This window comes from Andrena cerasifolii, chromosome 3 (assembly GCF_050908995.1).
Source record: "Andrena cerasifolii isolate SP2316 chromosome 3, iyAndCera1_principal, whole genome shotgun sequence".
Lineage (NCBI taxonomy): Eukaryota > Metazoa > Arthropoda > Insecta > Hymenoptera > Andrenidae > Andrena > Andrena cerasifolii.
Genome location: NC_135120.1, coordinates 18,091,387 through 18,112,930, shown reverse-complemented (window position 1 = coordinate 18,112,930; position 21,544 = coordinate 18,091,387). Strand labels below are relative to the sequence as shown.

Genomic DNA, 21,544 nt, shown 5'->3' with positions numbered 1-21,544 from the left:
GTATATTTACAGTGAATTTTTCAAATCATTTGATAGCGAGCGACGATACACTTATTCATCAATCATAAGCGATTGATTAGCGAAATTTATCGAACATTATTTTCGAATTATTAGTAATCAATAAATTACATTCGAATGTCGCTGTTCTTAAATATCAAATATCTCGGTGGAGAGTACTCTTACAGTGTTCGGAAGAAAGAACTCGTTACTTGAAAACGATCTTTATTATGCTCATCGGCCAACATATATCGTATAACGGTTTATGAGAACGCAACTACGACATGACTTATCGTATCGTTAAATCGTAACTATGTACATGTACGTGTTTCACTTCATTATTATCATTAATCACAGACAACGCGCGAGTAAACGCCGGCTCGCTCGAGACCGCGCGCACCATTCGCCGCACGCGAGAACAGAGTAATATCTCGCGTCTGTATCAATCTAAAGCGGTTTAAAGTTAAAGGCTCGTCATAAATTAAGCAATTTATATACCGTGTGAGTAAGGCGTTCATAATGATCAGATCCTAGCTCGTTATGTACAAGGTGTCGCGCTAGATGACCGACAAACTTCACCAGCACCTTCAGCAGGTCATTCTGAGCCAAAAATGTCATGCGTATAATGGGTCTATTCCCATCTCGGACCGAGATAATCGTTCTTTACTCCTGATATCGAATCTGCTAGCTATTAATGAAGATGTGGACTGTCTGCCATGTACAGTCTACTTCTGCTTATTGCCTACTCTATTTCCTCCAGCCACGTTTAAATGGCGTGCAAAACGATCTCCTGGAGTATACAAGTTACCAAATGCGTCTTTCGCCAGTAATTACGCCCATATCAAGTCCAAAACACCTGGAAGCCATAGATCTAAAGCACCAGTGGTGTGCTCAAACTCCTACTGCATCAGTGCCCAAAAAACTATACAGAATTCGTCCCTGTGCTCTCGACACTACCACACCACCGTCTTCACCCATTCTTGCTGCAACCTCACTATGTCCCTTTCGCCCTCCACCCACGACTCTCTCGATTCAGAACGGCCCGGCAGGCGGGCCGCAAGAATTTCTTCACACCAAGGGGCAGCCCGTACACTCGCACGTGTAATAAATATTCCTAACGGTGTACGTCTCGTCAATCTCTCGATCGCGCTCGCTTCAGCGCGGTTTCCTCGATCATACAATTATGGCATCGCGCGCGTCGGCATCAGACGTCGCCCGGTCGCCGTCGACGTCTCAGCAGTCTGGTTCCCCTGGATCTCGCGTAGAGGTGACCCGCGTTCCGCTCCGGCCTCTGCGTGATCGCCTGCGGCGTCAGGAAGTAAAAGTGGCCACCGTCGCCGGGCAATCTGTACGCGAAATAGGCCTTGGGCTTTTCCGGCTGGCCCTCCTGCACGGGAAGGGGATCGATGAACTCCGCGTCCGGGTTTATGGTGGGCCGTGGATCACGGTAGTTCACTTTGATATCGTCCTCCAGCGATATCGGCAGCTGTGGATACGCTTCGTCGATCTCCTCCGGAGAATCCACGATTGGGACGTAATTCGCGGACGGCCGGTTCCCCGAGTTGAGCTGCTGAGGCGGATAGGCGCGAATCGGCGCCAGAGGTTGGCTCTCCCTGCTCGGTATTCTGTAGTTCGGTGGCGGCTGTTGATTCGGATTCACCACTGCGATGAACTCGCTGTCTGGGTTGATAGGCGGCAGCGGTCGCCTGTAGTTGACGAGGATGTCGTCCTTCAGGGAGTACGGTTGCTGGGACTGATCGCCGTAGTGTACCTTGACGTTAGGTGTGTTGAAGATTGGAGCCTCGGCGGTGTTGTAATCGTTCTCCACGTAAGAGTTCACGTTGTAGTCCGGTCTCTGTGTGACACTTTGCTTCGAGTAGATGGGAGTGGTGCTTGGTACACCCTTGTGCGGCAGTTTCTTCCCGAATATCGTAAAGTACTCCTTCGTGACGTCGTCCAGGAACTTCTCGTCCTGCTGAGTGTAATAGACGTGCTGAGGGTTGGGCGTCGTGCTGATCACCGAGTGGCCAGTCGTCGACGGATAGATTGGCTGCTGGATCTTGTAGGGCGCGCTCTCTGGCCTCACTAGTTTCTGGGCCACCGACTCGGTGTGGTCGTAATCATATCGGTGGCCGTTGAAGCCACCGCTCTTCGCGTCTGGATAGTCATAGGGGGGGACGGTCTGTTGCTGCTGCTGGAACTGGTGCCTCTGATTGCCGCGTTTAGAGTAATCAGCCGCCTCGAAGCTGTACTGATAGATCGGCTTCGGGTTCGCGTCCTGCCTGTAATAGGTATGCGGCTTCGGCGTGGTGTAATACGGCTGCACTGGTACTGGTGGACGAGACACGGTCTGATAGTAAAGAGGCGCGCGATCGGGTAACATGCGTTGACCCTGGGCCCTGCTAGATCCGCTCTCGTACTTGGACGAAGTTCGCGTGACCGAGTCGCTGTATCGAATAGGTTCCGAGTTTTTCACCACGGAGTCGATAAACTTGATACTGTAGTCCTTCGACGTTTCCCGCGACGGAATAGTCTCCACGCTATAATACTGATTTTTCTTCACCTCTGGACGCGGTCGCTGCGGGGTTACCGTCTCGTAGAATGCAGGCTCCGTCGTGGTCTTATAATAAACTGATGGATCGGCCGTGGTCCCGAGAGACTCGCCGTTCGATTCCTCGTAAAAGTAGTACGAGGCCTGACTGGACGATCTCTCGGGGTTGTCAGTGGTGACGATGCTCTTCACCGAAGCAGGCGTCACCTCAACAGGTCTCTCTAAAGTGGATTTCGCGGTCGTGGCGTAGTAAGTCAATATTGGAGTCGCTTTGCTGGTCATCAACCCCGACCACGGTTGACCCTTCCCTCGAACGTTCCCCTGGCTGGTCACTTGGTTCTCCGTTATAGGACCGATGCTGTAGAACTCGGGGTTATCGAGAGTCGTCGGTTTATCCGGCGTGGGTGTCGTGACCTCGATATATGGAACAGTTTTTATGGACGTAGGAGTACTGGTCGTGTTCCTGTACGACGTTCGACCGTACATTTTTATGCTGCCTCGCGAGTCGATCGACGACTTTGCTCTGGTCATTGGCGTCGTTGTCGCGATCTTGTACTGCTTCGTGGTTAGTTTCCTCGGCGGCAAGTACGTGGGCCTTGGTCTGGGCATGGGGGTGGTTACGGGACGTTTCGTGTACTTCTTCGTCGTGGTCTTCTTTTCCTCGAGAGCAGAGAAGAAGTCTGGCGGCGGTGGTAGGATGATTCCTGGGACCAGAGGGCCTGGCGGCACGGCAGTCGCGTTGTCCTGTTTATACTGGAAACTGTACGGCGGTGGATAATAGATCGACTGGTCCTCCTCGTCGTAATCCGACTGATTACCCGGCGGCGGGACGAAAACGGCACCCGGTGGTATCGCGTGGTAGAAAGGAGGAAGACTGCCTGGTAGCGGGGAATTAGACTTCAACCCCTTCTCACCCTGATTCTTCGATCCAGATTTCCCATTGGAAGTGCCATTTTTCGAGTTGTCCGCGTTGGGCATGACGAGCGTCCCGTTCGATATAATGGCGAAGAGTGGCCCATCCTCGGACAGTAGACCCTTGGTGAATAGTGGGTTATCCCTGTAGTCGACGGTACCGTTCTCGATCTCCTTGGTGCCGTTGGGTCCGATGATCTGTAGCGGCCCACCCTCGGTGAGCTGAACCGGAAACGGCGGCGGTACCCTGGGCCTGGAGGGTATCTTGACCTGCCTCCTGGGCGCCTTGTAATTGTCAATCGGTGGCCAGGTCGTCGGCCCATCCCCGCTGCCCTGTGTGGCTTCGTGGCCAGGAAATTTCCCTCCTCGGAGCACTAGCACGTGGTTCTCGGCCAACCAGATCTCGTCCTCGTCGAGACCACCCAAGTTATGGATGGTGTCCTTCGGCACCTCTGGATTGCCTAAGTAACTGATGATCCCTGGTCGCTTAGGCGGTGTTCCATAGATCTCGTTCTGTATGAGACCGTATTTCCCCTCTTTCACCTGCTGGGACAGCGTCTTTTTCTCGTCATCCTCGTCCTTGCGAGTGTTCTTCGTCTCCTTTCCATTGCCAGCGGACGATAACAGGATCCCGTCGTCCCATAGCGTCTCATCCTCCTTTTGTTCCTTCGAGCTCGCTCTCAGGTGTCCGCCGATCAGTCTGTGGGACACTTTCCTTCCGGGTTCTGTAGTTATCTCGTTACTTCTGCTGGTCGATGACTTGATGCTTCGGCTTAATGGTACGTGTCTGTCTGGACGATGACTAGATTCCTCCACGCCGACGTGCCGTCTTTCCCTGATCGACGACGATTCGACGATCGACGCGCAAATGGCTAACAGTGCTACGCCTAGTAGGAGCTTCCGTGGACGAGGTTCTTTCCGCATCATCTGGAAAAGAGATCGAGGAGTTTCTACTGTGAAACATGTTACGTCGGTGCATTCGCATTACCTACACTTTGCTCGGTTGAGTTTTCAATTTGACAGAGGATGGGAATAGGAATTTTCTGTTTAACGCACGTGCCGAGCTGGTGCAACAGTTTGCGTCAACGATTCAATAAGATCATCACCACCTAATGCTACGGACAGTCTGCCGTCGCAATCACCGTGATTACGTTCACGGCCAGTACACATTGTAGGCAATTTTGATAATGCCGTTCAATTACGCGATCACGCTATTCATCTTTCAAGATAACTCGCCGTGTCCCACGTCAGTGCGCGCCCTTCCCACCCGCGTGCAAGGAAAGTGCAAGTTTATTTGTGCTCTGCGGAGGTGTTTCCGTTCCACGAAGTAACTTTGCTTTCCCCATTCAAGGTGCACCTTTTTCTCAACTATTACGTCGGGAAAAGAGCACCGTAAAATGTCTCGTTTTTCATCCAACACCACCGCTTCGTAAAGAACCCCAGACGTTCGCGTTTGCGCCACTTCCTTCATCATCAAATCGATTCATCATCAAATCGGTTCATCATCATTTAACTCGGTAGAACGTACAGGAAGACGTTCGAGTCCTCCTCGAAGCAAAATTCGATGGAATCGACGATTTTTAAGCTTTCGCTGAGGGGAACGTCGAGCGACGTTCACGAATCTCTCGAATTCGCCAATTTCATTGACTCGGATCGCAATAATACGGGAATGCGGGACCGGAGGGGGCCACGCCTTTCCCTCGTGAGCAGCCGGTGAACGGTCGACAAACATTCACGGGTCACTGGAGTACCACAACTCCGAGTAATGACTTGCAACCGAGTAACGAATCCCAAGCTCACGTTTCTGCACTCGCTCGATGCAACTGGGCCGCCTACAGCGGTGCACTGCCGCGTCTCTCTCGCGGAAGTAACGCAGACCCGCGAGCACGATGTTTCCGACAGGGAGTCCAAATTTACGATCTTACGTTCCTATCGGTATCCTGCCTGCGTTCGATGGGGATGAAAGTCGAGAGACCATTCGCGTGCGCGAAGTTAATCGCGAGGAGTATTGGATTGATCGTTAGTGGACATAGGAGGATGATTATTTAGCGACCGTCGTGTTTGTTCGGACCTACTGTTCATCTACAAAGTTTTCCACGGTCGGATTAATTGTCAAGAGCTTGTTGCAAGGATTTGCTTTCATGCTCCGCAACGGTCACTGCGTCTGAGACCCCTTTTTGTATCCCGAGTCCCAAAATATCATTATTACTCTGCCGATCCCATTAATCGTGCTATGGAGGAGCTAAACCAGTGCCCTGCTGAATTAGATATTTTCTTAACCTCCTTCGCCTCGTTTAGGACTTAGGAGACTACCATCTCCTTAATTTGCGCTCAGTTGTTTGGCGATGTCGTCGTTTATGTTGTTATGTTTTTCTCGTTACTTTATATTTTCCGTTTTATTTCATTTTTTCTGTTTATGTTACGTTATTTTATATATATTTATTGTACTGAATTGTTCAAGCTTTATATACTAAAGGGTTCTCCCGTCGAAGTAATAATAATAATAATAAAAAATAATAATAATTATTTACGTTGCGTAGATACCATCAGTAATTAGGTAACGGCAGTTGTTTGTAAACGAAAGCGACGAGTTTCGCTCTATCTTTCCCTGCACGCTCCTCGGAATGATCAAGCGAAGGATAAAATTCTTTCTAACGCACAATTAGCTCCAAGTGGACGCGCTTCTCTACGTAACATTCCGCCGGAAACGTCTTCTTAAACAGTCAAACACACTGATAACACGTCACGCGTATTAAAAGAGTACCTTTCTCCCAGTTTCCTGTGCGGCCGTTGGTCTGCACGACGGTAATCGTTTACCAGGTTCTCTCGTGCGTCCTCGAGCAGCTATAATTCAGTGGCGGGCACGCAATAGTGCGCTTCTTCCGAGAGTCCCGTGCCTCGACCTGTCCAGCACACTGATACGCGGAATATCGTACACTTCGACGACGTGTTTCGCGCGAGTGCGACCGATTTCTCCGCGAGCTGCCTTTTAATCCGTGAAAAACCAACGTGACGGAATCCTGGAATTTCTTTGCGCAGATATCAGCCGAAGCGGGAGCCGTGCAATCGGGCCTGCGCCTGCTCGAATCATCCTCGGAACGTTCTTGCAGATAGTGCTTAATCTAATCCGCGCTGCGACGATGTCGAGGAAGTCGCTCGTCCGCGCCGCGTTTTACTTTCTCCGTTTCTAGCAGTGACTTTGATCACTTGTCCGGCGATCGTCGCCGTTCACGTGCCTAGTTCGTCGAGACGAACTTAAAAGCCGAAGCGACGGTGCGTCAGCTGGTCGCCTTCCGCGCGATCGCGGAGTCGGTTTCCGTGCACCAGGAAGGCACCACACGCGATTACCCCTTTCGTAGGCGCGCAGCGACCCTCGAGACCCGGTCCCGCGGCTTTCCCGCCCAGATTACACTTGAGCAGGCCGCCCCAATTAACGGAGACTTCTCTCGCGGCGATATTCATTAGGAAAGCGACGGAAGGCGAAGTCACGGGAGGGCGAAGCTGTCGAACAGCCGGTCGCGGTGGCATGGTACACGTGACTGGCCGGTTTTCATCACCTTTCGCAGTGCACCAAGCCTCTCAAGGACGTCGGTTCGGAAAGGTGGAGCCATTTCCAGGTGGTAACGAGATACGCGCGCCACTGGAAAGGAGGAAGTCGGCTAAATGTTTCGTACGATCAACGAGATCGCGCTGTGCGCGCCTGCCTTTCCATCGTCGGATCGCGGATCGCAATCTTCTCCCGCTGGCCGATTATTTCGGCTCGATCGGTGCGGAGCAATTCGTGCAGGAAACCAAAAAATGTCGAAACGAAAGCTTTCACTTTCGCGCGGCGCTCGGCACGCGCACTGGGCGGGCTTTTATTGCCGGTGATAAGGAATTCGAATGACACGGACTTCCTTCCGCTGCAGGCTTGACTCGATGCTGTTCCGTTGGTCGATGAATGTTTCTTCGACGGCTCCGTAACTTTTCACAATCATCCCTCCGCTTCTTCTTCCGCTGCTTTGTATTCCCCGGCTGGCTTCAGGAAATGTTTCTTTCGTAGTAGAAGGAAACTTCTTACGCATCGTGTTACAGTGCGACTCGTTTCGTAATAAGCGATAAGATTTGTGTGTCATTCGGAACATTAGCTCTCGAGACCTGGCACTTTGACCTCATTCTACTGGTCGAGGATCGAGCGTCCTTCGGTTGCTGCTCCATTTCAGGAATTCACAAAGGGCGAGCCGCCTCGGATGGATCAGCCATTGGGAAACGGTCGAGCAGTATTTGGCCGCGTTCGTTCCGCAAGACAGATCGTCGATTTTTCGTGACGTGACGTAAGAAGAACGATCCCCCTGGCGCGGCAGGTGCTGTTACGCTATCGTTCCAACTAGACCTGCTGCAATATCGTTTCTCGAAGCGAGATTTTCTGGTCCCGCCTCTTTGCTCGTAGATCAACTCGATTTCGTTCGATATTGATCGAAAAAAGGCCGCGTACTTGCTCGCGGTGAACGCGCGATTGTAATGCAGTAGCTGTTGTACCGCTGCCTGGCCTCGCGAGAGTTACAGAAAAAATCCTACTCAACCCTCTGCGATTACACATCTACATCAAAAGCACTGTGCCTCATTTTATTTCGCCCTGGCCTCACGGTAGAACGTTACAACATTCACGCACGAGATGCTGATTATCCCAGCTTCAAGGGCATCGATATTCAAATATCTGCCGCGAATCGTTACGAGGTAGGGCATAGAATGGTCCGCGAAGAGTTAAGAGCTTACCGTAATCACTTCGGAGCTCGCTAGCCCCCGATATATGGCCCTGTGATCTCGTCGAGCCCAGATAGCAAAGCGAACGAGAGCGAATTAAATCGCGCGACGGAGTAATAAAGGGCGCTCTCAGTTGATCGTTACGCGGAGCCATTGAGCGGGCGTTAAATCGAATACGCTCCAAACTCGAATTAACACGCCTGCGGTAATGAAATCGAAGTCCCCAACTGCGGCCGATAGTTCTTGATAGTTTTGCTGCGCACAGTGCGCGGCCTTGGATGCAGGTCACCAAAAGCGTCTGGAGTGTGCAGCGAAACGGCATTGAGATGTAGAGACGGACGGTTCCAGAGGTGGTGAAAGGCTGTAGGTGCGTCAGATGCTGCGTCGATCGTTCCAGCGCCGATTTATCGGCCGGTTATCGTTCGCCCGATCGTGGTGGCCGGCTCGTTGAGATGCTCTACCTCGTTTTGGGCAACACGTTGCACCACTCTCGTACTTGGCGTAAGAGCCGGCCAGCGTATGGCCGGCCGTTGTTATCCAATTGAGTTTACGCTTTCAGCTACTTTCCTTTTTGTTTCGCGTCGTGCTCGGTGAGCAGCATTAATTCCTTAACGCCGTGCTAATGCCTCCGAGGAACTTTCGGTGCGTCACTTGCTTAGGTATGCTTCCTGTTATGACAGCGACCGTGTTCTCTGCTGCCCGTTGCGCCGTCGGCCACAATTCGGCGTTGCAAATCCGGCTGGCTAGATAAAAGGTGGAAATCAGGCTCTCCTCGTATACGCGATTCCCACGGAAGATACCGTTCCCTAGATAACAGTAGACTGTGATACGCGCGGCTCAGGCAGCAGAACTGATCCTTCCGTAAATGTACGAGGCAATCCATTAGAATACTCTATCATACAGATAAGTACCGCTGTCCCTAGTTGCTGAACCGTTTTATCTGACCTGCTGATAACAGTCGAAAGTCTCCAAAGGATTAACAAGTGTCGATCGCAATCCCGTCCTCATCTACATACAACCGGTACGATGGCGAAATTACTCGTATGATTGTTTCAATAAAAAGTTATCTAAATAACCGATCAGACCAGTGGAGATTTCAGGCACATTGAACAGCGTGCAATTTTTTACCCGCTCCTCTTTCTCTCCTGTTTCTCCTAAAAGTCAGCCCGTGTTGCTCTAGCGACAGCGTATCGCGCATCTATGGTTACTTTCTCCTTTTTATTTCCAAATCGTCAACGCAGAAGCGTACCCTGCGACGATGCTCTCTTGGTACCACGTGCAGCACAGGTGATCCTGCGAAGCACGTGCTCGAATTTCCAAGAGAGACGCATTTCTGACCTCGTTCCAGGCATCGCGAGGAGAAACGCCAGAGCTGGTCGCACGAAATTTCCTCTATTTTCAAATTTTCAGCCTGTCGCATAGTTCGCAGCGCCTCGTTCAGGTAACGGGATGGTGAAAGCTAGAGCCGACGTGTAGTTCGGCTTATCTTTGCCGCGGCTCCTAAAAGTGCGCAAGCGGCTATCTGTTTGCCCCGCGTAGGCCATTCAGACGCTTTCCACGGGGAAAAAGGTGTCGCACGATTTCTGTAGTTCACGAGAATGCTTAGTTCACACCTTTGGCTGTTCTCTGCGAAGATTGAACGATAGCGTTGTGTCGGCTGTCCCTGGCGCAGAGGTACGAACTAGAGCTGTCTAGCCGCTGGAAATTTTCGAACACACAAACTGGAAGCGAGTGAAAGTCATTGCTTCAAGCTGAATGCTTGATCGTTCGGGTATAAGAGCGTTTCATATATTCGAGATACTGAAACTCGAACTGTATTGACTCTATATTCCCTGAAAGTCTTCTAATCCAACTTATAACGTCTGTCTAGTAAACCCACAGTCATCACTTTTCACTTTCAGGATCTGCTCCCAAGAGTAACAAGACCTATCAGTAGTTCAGTCAGCCCATCGAGTCCATTCATTTCACCCTGAAATTTGGTTCTGTTTACTCCTCAAGGTGTCGTATCCTCGAGTCACCTGGCACCGTGCCGCGTTAATTCGCCTTCGGACAAACGCGACGGTCATGAATTCGAATCGTATCGAGGCAGATCCCTCGAAGTTATCAGTGATGAGGTCTGCCAGCGTTAGACTGACAGAGACGAGCGGCAACCGCCATAGCGAAACACCTTGGCATTGACCGGCTTGCTCTGCAAGGTAAACTCGCTTGCATAATACGCTCGTCTCGTTCATCCCGAGACTGTGCTGGATTATTCTCCTCCTCTGCAGACGCAGCTCCTTCAGCGACAGCATTACGTGCAACAACGCGACTCCTCTGTTGCTCCTTTTCTTTTTCGGTTTCGAGGTGTCCCGATTGATTACACGGTGGCTCGAAAGCCTTGCGATCGAAAATTCTGTGCAAATCCACGGTGCGGAGTTTGCTTGTTGGTACGCACGATCTCGAAGATCAATCGTTTTCGAGTCGCAATACAATCGGTTCTCTGTTATTGTTTCAGGGTAATTGGTAATAGTTCTTATTCGAGATGAATCGCTGATTTGCTAGATACTAAAAAATTCTTTTCGACCGATGTTCTCGGCGATATGAATTAGTGTTGTATAAAGCTCGAGTCTTCGAAGCTTTAAGCCTTAATGACTCAGCCTTTAAGGCTAATTTATTTATTTATTTATTTATTTAAATAATTACACGGGGAATACCCATGGTTTAAGCAGAGAAATTAACTAGAGTCTATACAATAAATAAGCCAAGGTTACACGGCTAACAAAGCCAACTAAACTGAACTAAAAGATAAACAAGAACTAAGAACACAAAACTAAATACTAAATACCCTTATGTAAGTTAGTTACAGTAAATTATATGAAGCTCGAGCTCTCGAAGTTCGAGGTTCAAGCACTGAGGCTCAAGCCTCGAAGCTGAAGGCTCTTGTGTTTAATAGTAACGAAGTTAACTCCAAGTCCTTGATATTGTATCTTATTTTGTGCAACCACTATTGTAAAACGTTAAAATTAAACACAGAGAAAGATGCTTTTTGATGGTTCCACTTTATAATACAATAAAAGTTTAATAATACAATAAAAGTACAAAACTATACAATAGTATTTTTTTTTGTAAGTGTAGTCATTTGTAACAAAACTCTTTGATAAAATTATGATAAAACACAAAAAGAACAACGCAATCACTATAATATAAATTTCAGTATATTATCTGGTCTTCTTATAACATTTGCAGTGTTCCTGCTCACTACATTCTTGGTTTGAACGTTTCTCAATATAAAATTAACTGATCATTGTCGTACAACACCAGTGTACCGACTCAGCTAACCGAGCAGATCATAAAGGCGATTCAACCGATTTTATTTCAATCGTCAAGGGAACCGAAGTACATTGCGCTGACGAAAACGGTCATTTTCATTTAGTTTTGTGTTGAGGAACGTTCAAAGAAAGAATATAGTGAGCAGAAACATTATAAATGTTATAAAAAAAGCTCATAATAAACTGAAATTAATATAATAGTGATTTTGTCGTTATTTTTAAGTTGTATGACAAAGTTTTATCATAGCTTTATTGCAAATCAGTTTAATTGAATAGTATTAATTATTAAGCTCGAGTTAAGACTTTAAAAGCTTGGAGCGTAAGAATTAGAACTTCTACATTAAGCTTTAAGGCTTCCAAAACTCGAGCTTTGTACATATTCACTTCACTACATACAATTTATACGAGCCTTCGAGCTTGAAGACTCGAGCTTTAAAAGCTAGAGCTCTCACGGCTACAGTGTTCGAGCCTTAAAGGTTCGAGCCTTTAGAGTTTGAACCGCGACTCGAGCTCTTGAAGCTCACGGCTCGCAGCTCATTTCAACAACACTAATATGAATAAAATAATCTGAGGGGCAGCTCCGCGAGCGTCGATGCTATTCGAGAATTATAAATGTACGGCGTGTATTATGCAGAATTATCGATACGCAAGCGGCATACACGCAGCCCGTACCGGTTTACGTTTTTGTCGCGACTGTAAAAGCTTGTACTGGTCAGACAAGGTTAACGGCCCAATTTTTTCACCCCACAAAAATCGTCATCCTTCGCGAGGACTCTTTCCCCCCGCGGACTTATCGCGCCGCGAGCAAACGAAACTTCCTCCTCACGCAAGGATAACACGAATTCCCCGTCCCTCTGTATTTTCAGCTCAAACGCATCGAGCAATGGAAGCTGAGCTCCCGTCCGTCGCAGTAGCAAGACCAGGAAAGCCGCGACTCCCGGGCGAGACAATAATTCGTACAATAAATACATCCCCGCTAATTTCATCAGCACGTCCACGGACCATTTTCCTGTTGGCTTTACTCGTTTACCTTCGCGGTAAAACGATCAGCGCCGCCGAACATAGACCGACAATTCGATACCGCGTTTTAAGAGAGGGATGACCTTTCGTTGCGCTCCACTTCGAAAATAAACGCCTCGATCGAGAAGCGACCGTTTTAGAGAAGCGATCGATGCTGGACCATCCAGTGTCCACCAATTAAAACCGCCACCTTCCAATTAGCCACCGTTGCACCGAGTTTTACCATTTCATAAGGCCTGTTTCGACCAAGGTCGCCCCGCAGACGCTGAAACACCTCGCTAACGAACCCCCGAGATCAGGCGCGTCGCGATCCGCGAGGCTCGTAACGATTCCTCAGCTGGAGACTGTTAACGAACGAGTGTTTACGCTTCGTTCCACATTCCCGTTCTCGCGCCGTTCCGTCGATTCTCCCGCGATTTATCCGCCGCGAATTAAACGGGCTCGCTGGATGAATCACGGCTGGATCGTTAGCTTTTAACGCGTCGCATTTGTTTCCCGCCGATTCCAACTTTTCTCTCTCGCGCTTCGTCTCGTGCAACAGCCGTGTTCCCACGCTTCGATCGGCCCTGCTTGTGCCGCATATCGCGCCTCGTGATAGATTCAATTAAGGACTGGACAAGGGGGAAAGTCAGAGCGAGACGAAGGTTACGGCAAGGTCTATGGTTTTCATTTTTGCCTCCTCGACCCGATCTCGCCGGTCTTACACTCTCAAGTGCAAACGCAATTTATTAGCAATCTCGCGGCCTGATCGTTGGCCCGTAACTCGCACGTTGAATAGTGTTTTCGACGTAGCAGCGATCAGATAAAGATTTTCTGTTGAATATAATTGGAAAAATGTCGCAGCACGTGGCTGACCGTGCCTTTAGGTGGCTCGCGTTCAAGAAAGTGGCAACATCTGGAGATCCTCGTTTGCGAGATACCATAATTCTTCGGTGCAACGGTTATTTTGGTAAAACTGTCGCTTCTTCTGATGTAAAATCGTGTCGAAGGACCTTTTCCCCGAAGGACGCGTTGCACTTGGAGTTTCCCTAAGAAGAACCGCTTGAACGTCCGCCTAGGACCGTTCCAAGCATCTTTCAGAGATCTAATTTGAAATTCCAAGTTGTTGGGAAACATGTTCGACCCTGTTCCCGTTGATAAATTGTTTATAGTTACGAGACACACGATTTGCACAGCTAGCCGCGTATCTATGTGCCACTTTCTCTGTGCGGTTATGATTTTTTCCTCCTCGTCACACGGCTTAAAGAGCAAATTGCGTAAGTTGATAAGTGGTCGGGGGTTCCGGTGCGCTCCGATCGGGTCGATCGATCCGCGGAGATATCTGCGCGCGACTTCTCCCGTTCCTCTGCCACGGGATCAGTTGGACCGTGTACACGGTGGAAATTGGATTTCTAGATCGCGATTTACCTCGGCTCTCCGCGTTAGAGCGATCATAGACCTGTCAATGCAAGGACGCGTTGCTCAACAGGCCACCCGCGGAGTTCGCTATGGCAATAATCGCGAAACGAGCACGGCCATTTGTCACAATTCTATTTAATTGCTCGGTGATCCAGTGTGCCATCTGCTGATACGCTCGAGCCGACGGAACAAAAAGGAACGATCGTTCATTTACGTCGATGGAGGGCTAATTGCCCGACTAACTGAACATGCACACCACTGGCAAATAAGTTCGAGATGATCTTCGTCAATTGGCACACAAGCCGCGATCGAGCGGCGAGGAAAGTTAAACGCCAGTGTGCTCCAAGTTTCGATTACAGTCGTCCAACCTTACAAAGAACACTGCGTAGGAATTATCCCATTATCAGGAAGCGATCGAGAGATATAAAACCCCTCGTCGTTCTATCAGCTGCACGTGACAAAAACAAACAGGTTCTGCCCCATTTTTCATCGATGCGAGTTATGCTAAAGTGAAAGCCACCTCGACGGTGGCTAGGAAGCACGATCTCCACTGTGTTAATGACAAATCCAGGGTAATTAAGCGGACACGTGGAACGAGCGTAGCGTATATATAGGCTGGGCGGATCTGCAGGAAATCTTAACTTTCGCAAACTGACCGGATACCGGTAACGACCAGCGTGCGTGCGAGAACGAGAGGATCATTGACAGCAGAATCACTGCTTCTTTTTATTCGCGGAACGGTCCCATAGATCTTCCACGGTGAACGTTAGAAGTGTTCTTTCCGCGTTAGGGGATCGGAGAATCGTTTCCTCTGCGCCTCGTGATCCTCCCTCTGCGCATGAACAATAATAATCTGCATCCTGCGCGCGATGGCTTCGAACATTAGAACGAGTGCTTCACGGAAGCGCTCTACCGGGCCGCGATTTTTTTCTCCAGCAATTCCTAGCAACCGAGAATGATCCGGTAAGTGGAAGTTATTTCGTTAAATCCGGATCCAGCGGGTCGCGAGATTTCGCGCGTAAATGTCACAAGCTGCGCGGGAACATTTCACGTAGTCGATTTGTGAAAGCTCAGCTCGCGGACTGATATTACTCGTAGTAAGTTCATTGGTCATTCATTATTCGAGTGCCTCGGTCCGGTTCTCTCCTATCATTACTCCCGATTGCGAGGCGATCGGCGGGTGACTTCGTTCCCTCCATTTTCCCGCCCACCCTCCCCCCCCCCCCGCGTGTCTTTAATTACGCCGCTCGCGCGAGAAGAAAAATCGAGGAAAGGAAACGCTCGATAAATATTCATAGGCGAGGCAAGGACTCCGCGGAGGTCCTTTGCCTTCCCCGCGAGATCGCGGGACACGTGAACCGCTATTCGACGACCGATGACTCACAGCAGCCCGGGCATATCCGTTATATAAATCTTCTGACCGTGCATGCGCAGGTGAGAAGCGTGAATCGAACAACAGATCCGAATACCAGGAAACGGACGCGCGTACTTTCCCGTTAACGCGTGCACTCGGCGATCACGTTTCCCGGCGATTCTCTGGTTACTCGGAAATCATCTATCATCCTGGAATGCTCTCGATCGACGGTCGAACGCGAGCGTCAAAGATAAGGCAGCTCTTCTCCTCCCTTCCCGTCTCACAGAGAGAGAAAAAAAAAACACTCGTCCCTTGCACGTTCACAGTTGGAATGAAAAGGAGACTCACGATCCTCTAAGCTCCACGCTCCACGGGTCCCCTTCGTGTGGTCTCTCCGTTGGTACGCGTGCTACTCGGCGCTCGGACGCGTGTTCGCGGGTACAGGCACATGAATCTACCCCGGTCGCGGTGCCAGCGTCGACGATCAGGAGCCCCCGGCGACAGCTCCGTTTCACCGGGACATAGCGCGGTCAGCTCTCGTCTCCCCTGTCCCGCCTCCGCTGCACTTGGGACGGCGACGAACAAACGAATAGCCTCCCGGTCCGCGCCCACGCGGATCTTTATGTCGGGTGGATCCTACTGGCCCTGCGCCCAGTGTCCCACTCTCTGACAGGCGTCAGGACGCGCAGACCGCTCCGAACTGTTCTTTGACCGCGACTCCAGCCGCGGTATCGGACTGTGTATCGAGAGTTCCCGGGCGTGCAAGCGTGCTGCTCGCGCGAAAGGGACACAAGCTCCGTGCCGCCTGTGTCACGAGGCTCTCCTACGACTGCCGACTGACGGGCTACTCGCCTTGTTCCGCTCGCACACGCCTCTTTCACCCTTCCTTTCCGCGTCCGTTCCGAGCTGCTGTCCCTCTCCCACCTTCGCGCGGGATCGCTCCTCGCCGCGGTATCCCGCGATCGCTTGAAAATCGCCACTTTCCGCCTACACCCACGCGCCCGCCGCGCTTGTTCTAATTCTGCTCGTTCGCTGGCGAGGGTAGGGTGAGTGGGAGCCGCGCGGTGTACCCCTGCTTGACTCGGTTATTGGTATCACGTTGACTCAACGCCGATCCACACGTGCGTCCACTGGCAATGCGATTCCTGGGAGAATGCGGTGCAGGATTCTCTTTTGAGCGGCGCAAGTCATCTCGGTTGAACGCTAGAGCAGGTGTAGCAGTGTAGGTTCGTCTAGTGGCGAAAGCGGATATCAGTTTTGGGAAGGATCGATTGCCTGGCTAAGTTTCGAGACCGGGTCTTTCGTCGGGATTATAGGTCCAGTAATGGGGCCGTAGGACCTGATCTCTGCTGCTACCAGTCGAACCGATCGATAAACGACTGGCACCTGTCGACGCAAGAAACTGGTCGCGAAAGCCTCAAGGATCTTATTCGGAGTAATCTGATTTAATAGTTTCGTACTTGCAGGGTTTTTAGCAGCCTGCGCCCGGTTAGAGATTGAGTCATTAAGCGGATTGGATTCGATGGTTTCGAGCAATGGGCGTAGCTGCACGATCCACCTTAATCAGCCGCCACGGTTTAGAAATCTTCGCGGCTTGCCATGCCTCGGGGATAGGTGTCGATTAATTTTATGTACAAGCTTAGTAGCTATCGAGGTCGAATTAACCGCCCCGAGATCGCTAACGACCAGTAAAGCCTAATTAAGAGCGACGAAAGAGTTTGCTAATGGAGCAGTTTAACAAGGAAGGATCCCGAACCTGAAAATTAAATAAAAAAATTCTGAAACTTTGTGAATATGTAGGGGATTTCCTCCTGATTACAACGCAATTTTTGTTTGCTGCCCAAATTCACTCGAAAGGGGTGAAATTTACCCCTGAAAAATCGGCTATTTTCTGATTTTGTGTTGTAACTCGCGAACTGTAAAAGATTGGGGGAAAGTTTCAAGACTAAAGTTACTTCTTTTAATTAGATCTATCATTTTGTATAAAAATTATTTTACGGTTCACGAGTTATAACAGAAAGTCGGAAAATAGCCGGATTTTCAGGAGTCAATTATTGGAAATTGGTTATTAAATAAATGAGCCTTTTAGTTTCATATTTTAGTTATATTTAACGGCTAGGAAAGAATGTCTTTCTATGACGGTATACCGAACAGAAGTGACCTCTCCTCTAGCAACGGACTGTTTTATCACCGTTGCCAGATATTGAAACAAAAAGACGCTCTACAGACGTATCATTATCTTTTACTATATTCAGGTTTCCCTGAATGTTGAATCACTTTGCCTTCTAATAATAATAGTAATCCAACATCAATTACACCCCCTTAGAGTGAATTTGGGCAGCAAACAAAAATTGCGCTACAATCGGGAGGAAATTCCCTACATACTCACAAAGTTTCAGGATTTTTTTAAATTTCGGGTTCGGGATCTTCCCTTATAAGTGACGTTTAACTTTTGCTCCAGCTGTTTAACTTTGTGTAATACACCAGCTTCCAAGTTATTTTGACACGGGAATGTAAACTATACTGATGTAACGCGCGCAGAGACGGAAACGGACATGGGAAAACCTGCTTTTTACTGGTCGTCGATGACTGTATAAAAGAGGTATTCGCGACAGGTCTTCGCCGGTAGCGTGCCACTCGACGCACCCCGTGCACCTCGTCGCCCCTGTAACATTTTTATCCGCGATTCGTCGAAAATGATCTCGTTACTCGGCGACGACATGCCTGACACATTCCCCCTTTTTTCCATCGCGCTGTTTACCGAGGCCTCGCGCGCCTGGTTGGAACGCGCTCTCCTCCGCGGTGTAGGTAAACGTCTCGATCGATCTTGGAATGAATCGATGGGCAACGGTGCAACCGTGAAATCGTTGAGCGCCCCTTGCACGTAGGCTTATTAGGTGACTGACAAGTTATCGTGCGGGTAACGAGCACGGAAACAGAAACGTCGGGCCCATGAACAATCGCGCCACTCAAGAATCACCTCGCGTGAACGTTGGTCGCACCAGCCGCATGTTAATTGACGTGACCGCTGATTTCAGTTAATAATTGCCCCGGGTTTATACCTTTTTCCCTTAAAGAGTGGCGTCAGGCGAGTGCGGGATTAAAATATCGGTGCCCTGACACAGTTCTGGTAGTGGGACAGTGGACACGTGTTCGTTTCTCTATCTTTACACTGTCTAATTGAAACTGACACTTTAGGGGAAACAAATTGGCGCGATAAGATCCACGATGTTCCTTCAAGGTTCACGCGCGTAAACTGCATTCTTTGAAGTTTAGTCACTATCGATCCGGCGCCACCACAGGTTGTTGTCTTGAACAGTATTGCGTCTCTTTGGATATTTCGTCTCGGCAGGTTTATAGGTCGCAGAACTTGCGATCCACTCCACGGCAGCAGGAACTTCTCGGACGGCACGCGCGTAAATATCCGTCCGCGCATAAAGGAGCGCGCAAAAATATTTCGCGACGCTGATCACGCGCAATAAACACGAACGTGCGCGGAAGTTTGGCCCACTTCTCGGCTCTGTGTTCATGAAATTTTCTTCGTCACCGGCTTGATAAGCATCGTTACGATCGTGCTCGACAATCCCGCTCCGGGCTCCAAGGAGGATGGAAATTTATCCGCCGAGACAGCTCCCCTTTTTATTCTACCAGTTTCGAATGCCTCTTGAGACACTTGGAGTTTTTGCCACTTTATGCGACGTGGTACTGGGCAGGGCGCTTGAAACAGCCCATCAAAATAATTTCCTTATTTTCGCAGAGCAGAGTAGATGGGGGAACAGATAAAACTTGTTTAATTTGAAGGACTCAAGGGACGCAGTATTCTACGTGAAACACAGTAAGGTCCTTTTTCCGATCTTTCATTTTTAAGTTTTTATTTAGTATTATAAAATATATAGAGTATAATCGAAGTTAACAATAAGAAAAGAAGCACGCGATTTATTTATTAAAGGAATGCGATTTATTCTCGATCTCAGTTTACTGCACTTTTTTCCCTCGTTTCATTAATTTCTGTATGCCTCTAAGTCCTTGAGCATTCTGAATATCGCAGCAAACTAGGATCGAAGAGATCGACTTTTTTCATCCATTCAGCTCGGCTCTATTCGCGGATCTTGATGCATCGTTAATAATCTCGGCCCCATCTCGGAGCCATATTTGGACGTACACGTTTGTGTATGCGGTCGATGGCTCCGAGATGCTTCAACCTCTCGATCTCCACCATCTTTTGCGTAAACTGGTATCGGCTACTGCATTCATTCGACCAAAGACTTCTAGCTTCTGGTAAATCTCGAATCCACCAAGCTTTCCATATGCCCTCATCGAACCTCTTCGCTCCGCGCAAGTGAATTTTTATAATCGATCTTCAGCCAAGCACGTATCAAGTGCTCCAAGTATCTTCTTCAGGCGTTGCACGTAGCAGAATGCAGCCTAAACACTAACCACGCACAACTCGGCGCAATTTCGACGATCCAGCGATTCAGCATTCCTTCGTCGCTTCGAACGTCGACATCTCCGTATTATCGGGCACTGACGACACCGTCGAGCAGCGAGCCGTGACGCAAATCCTGAACCAGCCAACCGGTGACGATGAGAAGGTCCTATTTTTAAGGCGCGATCCGTCGTTCATTCACGCTTTTCCAAGGAACGTCCTGAGTCAGCGTCTAAGGACGTCCCGAGAAACAGTTCGATCCCCGGCGAGGAAAGATCGCCCGCGTCGATCCGCCGCTGAGGACGCCTGTTTATTTCGATCGAACAGCCATCCAGCACGTGAGTCATCGGAAGAGATTCCCGGGGCTGCCTCTACCAAGGCCGACCATGGCCACGGCCTTCGCGTTACCGATTTTCAGGCGCCATGCAGCGACGGGCGAAATAGTTTCGCCGTGTTTTTTCTTCCTTTTTCTTTTTTTGCAGTTAGTTTACGACGAGCCGTTGTTGCAGAACGAGAAACGCTGGTTCGAGGAGTTTTATGAATAATTACGATGAACGAAAAGAGCACCTCAGCCGTAAAGTCAAACGGCGGGTAGTTCCTGTTCAAAAGAGGAGAAAGTGTACTTAAACGTATTCACTTAATGGGTACTTTATTAAGAGCGCCTTTAGTGCTTCTTTAATGAATTTTTAATTCCTTTTCGCGTGTAGGGTAGACCGGGGGCGGTAGTAACGCTTTGACTTTGGAGTACGATTGCGCAGCGACTGTTACATTTACAACTTTTTACATTACACTTATTTGACACCATTGAGGCACAACAGTTTCGCTATATGTCAAGTAATATCGAAGTTATTAATAAAAGTTGATAAGCGTGTAAAGTGTTAGAACCGTCCCTGACCCCGGGTACAAATTTAACTTTACAAAATTAAAATATTTATTTTATTAAATTATAATAGTAAATGAAAAAAGTAAAATCTATAACCGATTATGTGGTATCGCAATTATGGCAGAAATAAAACACATTTTGGCTGGTGCATTCTTCATCTGCTCAATTCTTACATTCAGTATATTGTACCTTTCTTTTGGTTTGCTTGTGCTATGCTATAGGATTCCATGCAAACAAGACAATACTATTATCCTTCTTTGTCACTATTCGGTTTTACTGCGGTACAAAATATTCTTATAGCTGAATGGGTACAACCGACCCCGACTGCCGATGTTATAATCGCCCCCGACCATGCCTTTGAACTTCAATTATAAATTTTGACTAACGAGACGCATAAAAGTGCTAAGTAACGATCAGTACTACTTTAAAAAAAGGTCCAATTACAGACTGAAAAATCCAAAAAGGACATACTTGCAAAGTCAGTGTTTATATTACAATTTGAAGTCAGTAAGAAAAAGTTACTTAAGGGTATCGAAAAGTTATTTTGTTCATTATCAATGTCCATTGCGCGTCTGTACTCCTAGTACATGGATGTGTGTATCCCAACTATCATTGTCCATCATATATCGAAAATTGGTGTTAATATCTATTATATGTTTCGAGATATTTAGCGTGTTACAATCGCCCCCCGGTCTACCCTACACAGTGCTGTGCTTGGCATATTTTTCGAGATTCCGTCAGTTAAAGTTAATACGAATTCAATGACCTACTGCAATGTGATCTTCGGATGAACTTGACTTTCCAGTTATCCAGGTAGGACACCCTGTACGTCTGGTTTAATAGCGAGTTTAAACGGGAATGGGGTGGAGTCTGATGCACTTTTATCAGCTTATGTTTATTCATCTTCTACATACTAAACGAAAGAGTACACCTGACGGCTTTGCCATCGACC

At 48.7% G+C, this 21,544-nt stretch overlaps 2 protein-coding genes across 4 annotated transcripts in view; one reads left to right on the top strand and one right to left on the bottom strand.

Moving 5' to 3' along the window:
* Naa15-16 (N-alpha-acetyltransferase 15/16) overlaps window positions 1-21,544 on the top strand; it is a 44,244-nt gene that overhangs the window by 3,239 nt on the left and 19,461 nt on the right. The window lies entirely within an intron of this gene.
* Window positions 206-16,237, bottom strand: LOC143367521 (uncharacterized). Of its 2 annotated transcripts, none has more exons than XM_076809451.1 (2): window positions 15,632-16,237; window positions 206-4,387 (listed from the first exon to the last, which is right to left on the bottom strand). In XM_076809451.1, the coding sequence occupies exon 2, from the start codon at window positions 4,385-4,387 to the stop codon at window positions 1,202-1,204; it is 3,186 nt and encodes a 1,061-aa protein (XP_076665566.1). In that variant the 5' UTR covers window positions 15,632-16,237; the 3' UTR covers window positions 206-1,201. The 2 variants fall into 2 exon arrangements, with proteins under 2 accessions (XP_076665566.1, XP_076665567.1); XM_076809452.1 differs by lacking the exon at window positions 15,632-16,237 and adding an exon at window positions 6,225-6,647.